Here is a 12,574-nt window from a genome sequence, read left to right on the forward strand (position 1 = left end):
ATTGCAAAGATTCTTTATAAGTTACCAGGAACTGTAATTATCCCAACTCTTGAATTGCTATTGTCCTGTATCCCAGCATCTCCACAGCAAAGAAATTTTCACTATCAGAGCACGATAAATGTACTTTTATATACTTTTTCATGCATCCATTTATTTTTATTCACTTCCAGTCTATGTCTAGGCTTCACTTCTAACAAGAGAATTCCAGTAAAGAATCTCCGCAGCTCCTCTAACTTTCTGTCATCTGTAATGAGGCTTTGCCTGGATACCAGGTCACTCAGTAGGTGCCTAATTTATAAAGTGTTGTTCCTAGTGTTTTAAACAATCCCCACCTGGTAGTTTAGCCATTTACCATACCTTCCATTCACTCTGCTCCATTATACTCCAACTCCTGCAGTACGGCAGGACCAGGTCTGGGCTAAAACCTTTTTGGAGACCTGCTGCCCCTGGCACACATCCCTCATCCTAACATGCTTTGCAAAGCTGACTTGTTCAAACAGACAGCACTCGGGAAAACAGAAGTGCATCAGCTTAAGCAAGAGCACCTTGGAACATTTTCATCAAGTGACACCATTTTTCAAGACTGTCCTGCCAGTTCATCTGTGTTCAGCTGAGGAGTCACTGCGAGCACCACAGCCACTGCTTTAGTGTGGAAAGGGGATTAAGTGCAACACAACTGAAGGGGTGAAGTACAGCAACGCTAACAACTCATATAAAACCCGCTTCATTCTTTTATTTTACTACTCAAGGCCTTAAAGCACTGATGTCACTGGGCAAAGAATTCTCACAACTGACGACAAGCCTCTGGTCAGGCTAAACATGGTTCTTGCTGGCAAAGCAGCCATTTTTATGAGGAGCTATTTTTACAAGTCATAGGATTATCATCTTTTTTTCCAAACAGGAGTAAAAACTTTGCCTAGATAGACTATTCAAGGCCTACTAGAGCAGCTCTTATTCAGAAGATAAGCTCCTCACACATTCTAGGTTTGATGTGGTGCTGCAGTTGCTCACAGCCTCCTCCCAGTCAGCTCTCCGCTAGTCCAAAGTACTAACCAGTACTGTCAATGTGTTGTTTCTGAGCCACAATCAGATCAAAATACAACTGTTTGTACCTAGCACTGGCCCCCACAAGTTAGGAAGAGTTAAAACTGCCACCTCCACCATACCAACCTGACCAACTGGCACCATTAGCTCGGCCCTGCAAATTGAAAGGTTAAAGCTAGTTTTCCCAGCTCCTCAGACAGGGATCAGAGGGCGACTGGTACTTGCTGTAGAGCTCATGGGAATACACAAACACACACACACACACACACACACATAAAAAGAAGTGGACATACCCTCAACTGGTCAAGCAAATATTATACCTGCTCATAACAACGTAAACCCACCTGCCATGATGTCATCCAGCGTGTCATTGAGCGTCTGAGCAGGGCTGGCTACCATTAACCCTTGCTGTGTTTCTGTGAGTATTCCTTGCCCCAGCCCTGCTAGTTGTGCTTGGCCCAGCACTGGCTGTCCAACTATAACACCTTGCAGTTCTGTAAGGTTTGCGATGGACCCTGGAGGTAAGGAACCTGCTGCCAGAGGCAAAGCTTGTGGCATGGCCAGAGGCTGAATTGGTGCAAAACCCGTCTGCGCAGCAGCTTGCTGGGGGTCATCTTTAAGCAAGATGGGGTCCACTTGCTGCAATCGTGCATAGTCTCCCTCTGAGAGTTGTTCTCCTACCCCAACGGGAGTCAGTAGTCCCAGATGCTGGCAAGACTGTTGCTGCTGCTGCTGCTGGAGCTGAATTCTTTGCGCTTTTACCTCTAGATATTGCTTTTTTAGCTGCTGCTGAGTTTTCAGCTGTAACTCTCGCTCCACTTTCTGCAGTTCCTCCAAAATCTTTTGTTTCTTCTGAATTTGTTCCTCTCTCGTTTTGTTCAGCTCCTCAATCTTCTCTTTGGTGAGCTGGTCAGCGTGTGCCAATTCCAGGGACTGCAGCTGAGCGTTCTTCTCTATGGCTTCTTTTATCCTCTGCTCCAGCTCTGTCAACTTGCCCTGAGCCTCTTCTACAATGCTCTCTGGAGACTGATTGGTGATGTAACCCTGTACATCCTGGTTGTTTGCTGGCAAATGACTGCTGGACTTTTGTTTAGAAGCAGCTGTGTGAAAAAGAAACCCCCTCAGAACCAATGGAAGTGCATACGAATGGCATCCTCATTACAGAGCTACTGCTGGGCCCTGCCCGGCCGGGTCCGCACCAAGGCACGGCACCCACAGGAGCTCAGCGTGCACTGAGGGCCCTCCAGGAACACCTACCCACTGGAATTTAACAGGACCCACTTCTGCACATACAGCCCGAGTATCCCTGCGCTACGGTGACAGGTCTACTCCAACAATCGTTATGCTTTTGCCAAAAGAAGCGATTGTCTCGAGCCGCTGTTACCGAGTGCTGCTACAAGAAAACTGGGAGCAAAAAGCAAGGGGATGCTGTCTCTTTACTTGGTGTTCTGTGTCTGGTGTGCTGTTAGGTCATGAACATATGCTTAGGGATGAACACAGCCCAAGGGATGCAAAAACATCTTGGGGACTGGTCTAGGCCACCGGTTTTGCGACTGACTCGGTACATTTTAGTACTCGGTACATTTACACTCTCTAGGACTAGGAATCCTTTTGCTCCAGGTATCCAGCTTTGCTCAGGTGACAAACAGCGCCAGAACCCAGGATAGTCATTTAGATTTAGCAGGATCTAACAGGGCGTGTTTAGCCACTACATTTTATCCATAGCAGACATGATTTTTGCCTGTGTCAAAACTCAGCTCTCTGCCCAAGCAAGGCAAATATTTCAGCCTTCCTGCAAGAACGAGCGATGGACTAATCCAACTGGTCTTTTATGCAGAAGTCCCCAGTAACACAGCTGACATGCTCTGCCATACCAGGTGGAGAAGCAACAATCGGTTAATTTTGAAGGGCGAAAGGCAAATCAAAACCCAGGATCTGAGGCAGTGGAGGTGCCCGGCTTCTTCCAGCCATCCTCGCTGTATCTCCAGAACAATACAAGTGTACACACAGGATTAATTTTAGGACATGCACGCCTGTATTTCCTACTGCTGATCCTTGATAAAAATTGGTTTTGAAAGAGAATTCTTACGTACAGAAAGCGTTAAGTGTCAAAATGGCGACAGTAAAATAGATGCAAATTTAGTCCTGGGAGGACCTGAGCCACATCAGACTAGAGATTTTATAGCACAAGAAATTCCGCCTTCAATCCAATTAGTCAAACCCACTCCGAGACTGCTAGCCTAAGGAAACACAAGTTATCAAATCAACTGCAATATGGAGATTAACGTGATTTTTGCAACTTCCATTATCCAATTCCTATAGGCTTCTGGGTGACATTTTGCATTAGTCCAGTATGTCAGACTAATAGAGATTTTAATGTATTTACTTAGGCAGATTTCTTGACGCTTTGTGATTACAGGGTTAGATGACTGATACTTGGTGGATAAGCAAATCCTTAAAAAAATAAATAAATTAATGAAAAAAATTCAAAATTGCAGTTTCCTTGACTGAATCCATGAACACTCTTCATAGGAACTACTCTGCTACAAGTGCAAGTCTCTACACCTTCTGCCTCGGAAGGATATGTAGAAAATAAGCTGCAGAACTACGACTGACCTTTATTTCTGATGGGAAGGGTTGTGGCGACATTAGCAGGGGGTTTGTCAGGCTCCTGGGGTGGGACGACCATGGGCAGCGCCTGCACTGGTACTCGAGGAGCCTAAAACGGCGGAGACTAACAGATTACTTTCCTCATACTCTATGCTAGTTATAATTCAATAAAAGGTAAGCAAAACCTGTTAGAAAAGCAGACTTCAGTGGTCACTAAGAACAGTTCATACGGTTTTTAATATGCTGAGTTCAATAATTAACAACTGGAGATCATCTGATCTCGATACACTTGGCATTTTTAACCTAAAAAATTACTTGCCAAACCACACTCAGCATGGCACAGTGCTATATTGTGGTACAGCAAATACAAGCCACAACGGGCCACAAATTAAATTCTGAAGAGCCTCATTAATGCAGACCTTTACTCTTGTTGTTTTTCCCCCCCAACACTTTTTCTAATATTTAGAGACTAATAATAATTATGAAAGCACTACACGATAATGCTCAAAAGTCTTCCCCATTTTCATGACAGCTCAAAGTAATTTTCCGTGTGTCCATGAAATGACATGACTGACTCTTCTCTCATCTTTAAACTCCTGAGTAAGTTGCAAAAAGAACTGCAAAAAAGCCCAGAGCCCACCGGCCCTGAAATCTTACCCTGTTTAGATCATGGGATGGTGGGGTCAGCTGAGTGGCATCGGGTGGAGGAGCAGAAAGCAAGTTGTTTGGGTAATCTAAAAGGTAACAAACCACGCTGGTGTGACCACCTTTGGCTGCCTCGATGAGCATAGTGGATCCATCCTGGAGAGGGGAAGATCACGGAGTTAGAGAAGAGCTCCAGCAAAACAACACCGACATCACCCAAACAACAGCACAGCATTTTGGGAGACACAGCGCAGTACCTAGTGCCTGCTGTCTGCCTTAATAAATGTTCACTCCATCTGCAGCAAGTTCACATCTAAACCTAAGGCCCCGATGAACTATTTTCAAAAAAAAAAATAAATTAGTACTTTTAAAATGTTTCCTTCCTCTTCCACAATTGCAACCTTGCAACTGGAGATCAACCTTTACATTCATGGTGATCAATGGACCTGCACTCCTAACCCCGACTTCTATAAATATATTCATGAGCACAACACCTGCTTGTGGAAACACCGGCTCTTGCATCTTATTTCCATTTAAATCATGACATGCTGCATCAGTTGCAGAGAATACTAAAGGAGAGAATTCGCTTGGGTATCCTTAGTTTTAAGATGGATGATAAATTATCTAAGAGGAGAATGAGGGAGCTGAGGGACAAACCTTCAGTCTGTGTGTGGGATCAGCACCATGAGCCAGCAGTAACTCCACAACTGCCAAGTGACCTCCAGCACAGGCCAGTGACAACACTGTGTGATCATTGTTAGCTGTGGTCCTGTTCACATTTGCTCCTGCAAAAACACAGGGGGAAAAGATCAGGTAAAAAAAAAAAGACTTCAACAGTTCCATCAAAAGAACTCTACCAAAAGCAACAGAATTTAACTACTCTGCAATCTACACGGGGAAAATTCCATCTTGCTGGCTGTCCTGCTCCATACAGGGCAGAGACAAGAAAAAAACATCAGAATCAGCTCAAGAGAGAGTAAGTAAGAATTCCAGGCTCTGTATTAAAGCATCAAGCAAGTTATAGTCCAAACCTGGAAACCTACAGGCACCTGAAGCTAAAACTCCTGAAAACTGCTCCAAGGCTGCACCGGGGGCATGGAGACCCCAGTAACTTCTAGTACTGATGCTTTTACCAGGAATTAAAGACTGGAATACACTATTGTTATCACTAGTTGCATTCGCACTAATCTCAGCAGAAACAGAGGTGATCATTACATGCCTCATTTGAGAATCAATGACCTACTTAAGACATTTGAAACAAATCCAAGGAAGTTACACTAGTTCTGACATGTTCTTAACTCAGAGTATTTCTAACATCAGGGGAGCCCAAACCTTTCCACGCTCTTACCTTTGCTAATCAAGAACTGAACAGTGCAAACATGACCTGCCCTGGCAGCTTTCATGAGAGGTGTTCTTCCACCTTCCGATTCATGCTCCTAGAGCAGACAGAGAAAGGCTTCAAAATCCAAAGTACCGCATGTGAAAGGAGGCCAGGGAGCCCCGGGGTTTTTTGAATGGAAAGGTCTCAGACATGGAACATCATTTTTTTAGTGTTTCACCAACTCAGACGTAAATATCCAGCCAACATTTGAACTGAGGGTATCTTGAAGGCAGGCGAGCCATCTACCACCTGTCTCTGCAGAGGTGGGAGACTCTTGGACAAGCAGCACTGAGGCACTTGGTGGGGATTTTAGTTAAACAGGATGTCTTCTGCCACGCTTAACTTCGCTTTCTGGCAACACACTGACGTACAAGCCTACTGAAATGTATAAATCAATTTACCTCCACCTTTGTAATTCTGTTACATTACACCAAATAGACCATATCCAAACAGAACTGTCTGTTGCATAAGGAACAGAACAAATTTGCAGGTAAAAGGACTAACCCAGAATCAGCTCAACAATTCGAAGCTGAATACCGTGACAAAAGAAAGAAATCCCCTATTTTCCTGTCCAGGCAACCTTGAATGGCTTGGAAATGCTTTAGATATCAGTCATCAGAGTAACTGGTTAGTGTAACTGACCTCAGCACTTTCAGGTAATTAAACAGCCTAAAATACATTACAGAACCATCACCAATTCTCAGTTAGTTAGAAGAAAAGGTTAAAAGATAATTGCTATAGCCGTATTCAAATTTACAGCAAACGTGTAAATCCAACAACAAAAAAAAATTAACAAATCATCAGACAGCAATCATTTTATTTCCTAATTCGATTTTTTTACGAAGGTTATGACTTACCAGATCTGCACCTGCCTGAAGTAAGACATCTGCTACATCAGTGTGGCCGTTTTCACAGGCATATGTCAGTGCCGTGTCACCTGTTGCTGTCGTGGCGTGCACGTTAGCCCCTGAAGAAGTGGTGGCAAAACCATGTAAGCTTTGTGAAGTTCAGTACAGAAAACATGCAAGTCTGCATAATCTTTACAAGATCAGACAGCAAATTAAACTTCCTCCTTCCAATCCAACAGCTATTAAACTGTTAATTTCATCGTACTCCACAGGAATAAAGAAATAAACTGTAAGTCCAGTTCCAAGCAAGTTTACATCAATTCAATCTTCAAAAGCTAAATTACGAGTTCATCCAGTAAATTATTTAGGGCTCCACAGACCTTTGCAGTCAACTTCAAGAAGCTGCTAATGAAAATGTCATGAATATCGAAAAAGATATTTTTCTCTTAGAGTCAGATTAAGCCTTTACAAAACTGTTAACAAACCGACTCCATACCTGCAGCTAATAAATATTTAACGAGCTCCAAATGTCCCTCTTGAGCAGCCTCCATCAAAGGTGTGGAACACCCAAGTTCTATATCAGCTCCTGCTTTAATGAGGAAATCTGCCACTTCCAAAAACCCTCCGCAGCAAGCCAGAGTTAAGGCGGTTTCTTGCGTCTCCTCCGTCTGAGCATTGATGTTTGCTCCTTAAAACAACAAAAAACCCCGGTTAGAACAAGCAGGATCAGCAGACAAACCATTTCCTAGTTCACGAGGCCCCTTGTCACCAAAGCAAAACGAAAATCCCATAACTTAGTGCTTTTCCCCCCAGCGCTGTACAGCTGCCTGGGGAATTCCGGGCCCCCCAGAAGTTACCTTGCCCCAGTAACAGTGCCACCATCTCCTCGTGGCCTTCTCGAGCTGCCTCCATGAGTGGTGTGTAGCCCTCGTCGTTGACCTCCTCCAGGTTGGCCCCCCGCTCGATCAGCAGAGCCGCCAGCTCCACGTGCCCGCCGCAGGCTGCCAGAGTCAGCGGGGACTCGAACGAGTCCGCGGGCATGTTCACCTGGGCACCGCTGTCCAGCAGCAACCTCGCCACTTCCACATGGCCATCCTGGGGAGGCCAGAAACCAAGGTCAACAGACTGGCCAACACAACAACTGCTTTTCTCCACAGCTTTGTCACAGGCTCAACTTCCCTCCGCAGACACAGAAGGCAAGGAGTGAGTAAAACGAGTCCAAAAATATAATTCAACTTCCTTAACAGTTTTCCTGTTTTCTCTAAGCATTTGGATAAAGGCTAAAGATCTCCTCTTAAACGAGCACCTGAGGAAACCTCGAGCATGTTTTTACTGAATATGGTTCAATTCAAAACTGAAATGCCATGAACCTCATATCAAAACTGCCTGTCGATGGTGCAAGCGACAAGCTGGACAACTTCTTCACATCAGATGCAAGTTCAAGTGTTTGGGATCAACTTACTTGAGGGGGGGACCCCAAACTAAAGCCCAGAAAGTCGAGAGGGAGCTCACCACTATTTTAGAAGCTGGCCTCCTCCAGAAGAACAACACTGAAATCGTTCTGCTTCCCTCCTGTCTCAGGAAGCAGCCGTGCAGACTGACCTGGCCTGCCTCTTGACTCCTGCAAAACTATTTCACTGTTCAATTTAACAGCAGAGTCAGGACCTACTTTCTCCCTCCAAGAGAAAGCCAAACCAAAACCATTTGTCACGGGTTTCTCACACATCCCAGGAGCCACCAGAGCAACAGCCTTCCCTTGGCAGGATCCTGGCAGGGTTTTCCAGGTACCGTGACCACGCTATCAAACTCGTTCTACCAAAAGGTAGCTCCTAAGTTCTTTCTTCCTTCAGAAATATTTGAGCATAGGATCTCAGTCATGTTTTCAGTATGCCATAAATTCAGGAGCTATTTGAAGTGGCTTTTCAGCTCTGTGTTTACACTGGAGGCCTGACAGTGACACATCCAACTGCCATTCCATTCTGCTTCTGTTCAGACAGAAGCAGAGACCAGCCTGGTTGCTGTGCTCCAACAACAGCACAAACCCTCCAAGCTGGTTTTCTCCACGAGGAAATTGCCATCATTCCAACTTGGAGTAACCACAACCTGACACACCAAACAGGGGAGGGCTGCAGAGAATAAACAGCTGCTCCCAGGAACCAAGGTTGTCTCTGAACAAGGTTAAGTACACCTTGATCTCAGATTAAGTCCTAAGAGGCAGCAAATCGCAGCCACTGCCGTCCTTGCCAAGCTGGAAACCACAACTCCAAAAAGCTCTTTTCCAGACAAAATACCAAACTGCATCTGACATTTTTCCGCTTCATTTTCCCAAGTGTTTTATACCTTCTTCTGATATCCAGGGAGCAAAACACGATTTCCTCTTGGAAAAATATCTAGGACATTAACTAGGACATATTCACCTTTTACATGAAATGACAGTACTATTTTAGGGAGAAACTCCAAGACTCCATAAAGAATCTTTCCTCAGGGAATCGCAGAGACGGCGCCTCAGCCATCAGGCTCTGGCAAGACAGCTCAGTGCTCACCCCGACCCAGGAGGAGAACGGCACACAGCAGCACCAAGGTTGGCTTCAAAGCTTCCTATGTGGGCCAGGCAGCCTGGAGGAGAACCGCTGGTGCTTCACCACGCAAGGGAATTGGATCCATGCTTTCATAAACCTTGCCATGGGGTGGGGCCGTTCAGCTCTCCTACAACAGCCAGGGAAAGCCTCCCAGCTGCTAAAAGAGCAGAAGAAGTCCCTGAGCGAGCTGCACAAGAGCACCAGGTGGATTTTAGAGATGAAGCTCTGTGGGCATCGGTGCTTCGGCGAGAGGAAACGCAAACTAGACCAACCTGCTTCTGGCTCCCACAAGGCAAGTGCCATTGCCCAACACCTCATTTGCATTAAATCAATATCAGCTGCAGTCTGTAAAAACTCTCTTCCTGAACGCCCTGTAGGACAAGGTTTAAACCCTCCCTCGCTATGCCACAGATAAACAGTTCTGCAACACACAGCCAAGTTCAACGCTGCCCTAGAGAAGGAGGTTTTCTTGTGCTATTGGAGAGCAGTAACTGTTTCTGCATAAAAAACATGCGGAGATGGGAGTCCCTGCTCTGCTTCATTTCACACTGCAAGCTCTTTAAATACTGGTGGAGAAAGCTGCCTCCTCTCTGCAGCAGAGCTGAAGGTATGAGACTCTCAACTGTCTGCCAGCTCTGAGCAGCAGCGTGGAAATGCCTCCCTAGGAACAGCTGCCTGCAGAAATGAGAGAACAATTTTTTCCTGTTGCTCAGTAATTCTTAATAAAAATTAGGTCTCAACGTTTTTGTGAGTCTTATGGCCTTTTCTTGGTCTGTTGGTGGAGGTAAAAGGGGGGGAAACAGTGGCAAGGAAAGGAAGGCTTGATCCATAGCTGTGCCAAAAATATGTCCTGATGAGAATATGACTGAGACATCAAACAAGGTAATTTTATCATCACCTGCCAGGCCAGCGACCAGGATATTTATGTGGCTGCTCTAGTAAGATTTCAGGGTGAGATAAAGGACAGCTAGAGTCCTGTTTATCTACGTGACTTTCTTTCCAACAACTTTGAGAAGTATAATGGTTTCTGTTAATGATTCCCCCATCCAAAGCCATTACCTTCCCTGAATAGGCATAACTGGCTGATTTTAGAACCGCTGCAGTTGTTTCAGGGAAGGGCAGGCTAAACAGGGATTTACTGCCCTCTTCCATGGCCACGGGTTCACAATGTGACACTACACAAGGCTAATGGCATGAAAAACCCAACCCATGAGCAATCTATTTGGAGAGAAGGAGAAGAAGGAAGTTTAAGAGATGAATTCTCAGTTTAACAGTGAAATTACATATTCAGATGAATACAATTGCCTCAGATGGACAAAGCAGCAACATCAAAGCACTGATTAGTAAGAAGTTAAACATTTCCCCTTCCACTTCCCAGTTGCTTCCCAAACAGCTTCTGATTGAATGTTTTCAAGGAGCACGTGGCTATATGAACCACATTGAAACATGTTACACAGGTAACCACCTACACTGACAGACAACTCAGCTTACAAATTCCTTCCACATCATCTAGGTATGTGAAATGCCTTCAACAGCACATCCTGTTTAGTACATTAGAATTCTTAAAAGTATTTCAACAAATACTGACAAAGCTCCCACTTGAAGTTCTGTAATTTGTAAATTCCATGGTCTCTTACCATGCAAGCCTCCATGAGAGCAGTGTGCATCTCATCTGTCTTGTGCTCCTGGTCTGCACCAGCTTCCAGCAGAAACCTCACCATTTCCAGGTGGCCTGTGTGGAGAAAACAGTTCACAGAGAGAAACTGCTTGAGAAAGTGCGTTTCACAACTCACAGAAAGCATCTAAAGTACATAATGAAGGTAATGGATGGCCACACTGTAACACAAAATACCCACTTCCTCTGGAAAGGCGTGTTTGTATCTCTGCCATCGATATGCAGAGGGGTTTAACGGTGTAGTTACTATAAATGTGATCCAATTCACTGCACACACACAGTCTTAACTTTTCACCTCTGCTTTCCAGCCTCATTTCAGGCTTCAGAGGCCAAGAACACTTCCTCAGGGAGGAAGGGTTTTGGGGTCTCACTTCTCTCTTTTGAACACTGGCTGTCTTTGCTCTGATAGCCACCACAAAAAATCCCCCCCCTGGTTTATGACAGCCTTCAGCAACAGTGAACCAAGAATTTATCAAGGCAGACAAAAAACATGAATGAAATGATAAGACCCAGCTTCTACATAGGTGCCACACAGGTACCTCTGCTACCAACATCAACTACTCTGTGATGCCAAGGGCCACCCTAATGGCTCCAATAAAACATGTCCTAAGTGACTATAACAGCAGTTGCTGAGCTGAGGGAACATATTTGGCCTCTTAATTAAACATCTTCATCCCTTCACTGGGTGATGCAAGATTGCTGCCTAAGGGGGACAACAAATGGCTGTTGCCTAAGCATTGACACCTAAAAGGCAAGCTCTTTGATTCTGCATGTTTTTCAAGTCCTAAGTCCTATAAAATTAAATAATTTCTTTATCTCAGCAGAGCTTTATTTATAATACAGCTACAATACAGAAGGTCTAGCATGCTTATTCTATAGTACTAGTTCCCTGTCTCCTAATTCATTTCACAGAGCATCTTTAAGCATCATAACTCAGACCAAAGGTTTATATCCTGACACTTAAACTCTCCACACAGACCATTTTATACATGGCACACACACGCTGTGGGATATCACAGCCAGGGTAAAAGCATCACCAAGTGTCTGTTCACGGCCTTTAAATGCACTTGGTCCTAGACAGCAGGGCTGAAGGACCCCGTGTGGGAGATGAACTTTCGGCGCTGCACCAGCTCTCGGGCCGCGCCCCCGTACCTTTGTAGCAGGCCAGGGTGAGCGCGCTCTCCTTGAACTCGTTGGAATGCGTGTTGATGCCCGCGCCGTTCTCCAGCAGCACCCTGGCCACCTCCACGTGCCCGGCGCTGCCCGCCTCCATCAGCGGCGTGTGGCCGTTCTCGTTGTGGTCCTCGATGCTCGCGCCCGACTCCAGCAGCACCTTCACGACATCCACGTAGCCCCCGGCACAGGCGTAGGTCAGGGCCGTGTTGCCTAAAGCCGGGCAGAAGGAGGGTTGGAAACACAATTGCAGGGCGTTCCTGCAGTGGGAACCTCACCTGATGCTCTCTTCTGTTTTTACCCAGATATCTGATGGAACAGGGTTTTCCAAGCTACAGGGAGGGGAAAATAAATAATGGCACCAAGCAGCTCAGTGCTGACAGACTGAGGATCTCCTTGTGCCTCTGCTGATGCACCTCTCTTCGCTTTGCCAGCCCAGCTTCCATCACAAAATCCCATCCTTTTTCCTGTTAATCAGCAGGGACACACTGTGCTCTAAGAATGAAAGCTCAAAACGGGGAGCAGAATGAACTGTTGCTTCTAAATCAAGTTTTAAACACCTCTAAAGGGTTGGCTCCAAAATGCCCATCATCTTCACAACTCCCTAGACAAACCACAA

At 45.5% G+C, this 12,574-nt stretch overlaps 1 protein-coding gene across 14 annotated transcripts in view; it reads right to left on the reverse strand.

Moving 5' to 3' along the window:
• Window positions 1–12,574, reverse strand: part of ANKRD17 (ankyrin repeat domain 17) — a 69,855-nt gene that overhangs the window by 19,059 nt on the left and 38,222 nt on the right. For 11 of the 14 annotated variants that reach the window (XM_017837944.1, XM_017837945.1, XM_017837936.1 and 8 more), the window contains 10 exons: window positions 11,935–12,168; window positions 10,745–10,839; window positions 7,386–7,623; window positions 7,025–7,216; window positions 6,538–6,647; window positions 5,648–5,735; window positions 4,957–5,084; window positions 4,312–4,455; window positions 3,661–3,763; window positions 1,389–2,144 (listed from right to left, as the gene is read on the reverse strand). In XM_017837944.1, the coding sequence (XP_017693433.1) occupies window positions 1,389–2,144; window positions 3,661–3,763; window positions 4,312–4,455; window positions 4,957–5,084; window positions 5,648–5,735; window positions 6,538–6,647; window positions 7,025–7,216; window positions 7,386–7,623; window positions 10,745–10,839; window positions 11,935–12,168 (2,088 nt within the window). The remainder of the gene's footprint in view (window positions 1–1,388; window positions 2,145–3,660; window positions 3,764–4,311; window positions 4,456–4,956; window positions 5,085–5,647; window positions 5,736–6,537; window positions 6,648–7,024; window positions 7,217–7,385; window positions 7,624–10,744; window positions 10,840–11,934; window positions 12,169–12,574) is intronic. The other 3 variants (XM_017837947.1, XM_017837948.1, XM_017837946.1) reach the window with 1 other exon arrangement.

Source organism: Lepidothrix coronata, unplaced genomic scaffold, assembly GCF_001604755.1.
Source record: "Lepidothrix coronata isolate B3197 unplaced genomic scaffold, Lepidothrix_coronata-1.0 Scaffold318, whole genome shotgun sequence".
Classification (NCBI taxonomy): domain Eukaryota; kingdom Metazoa; phylum Chordata; class Aves; order Passeriformes; family Pipridae; genus Lepidothrix; species Lepidothrix coronata.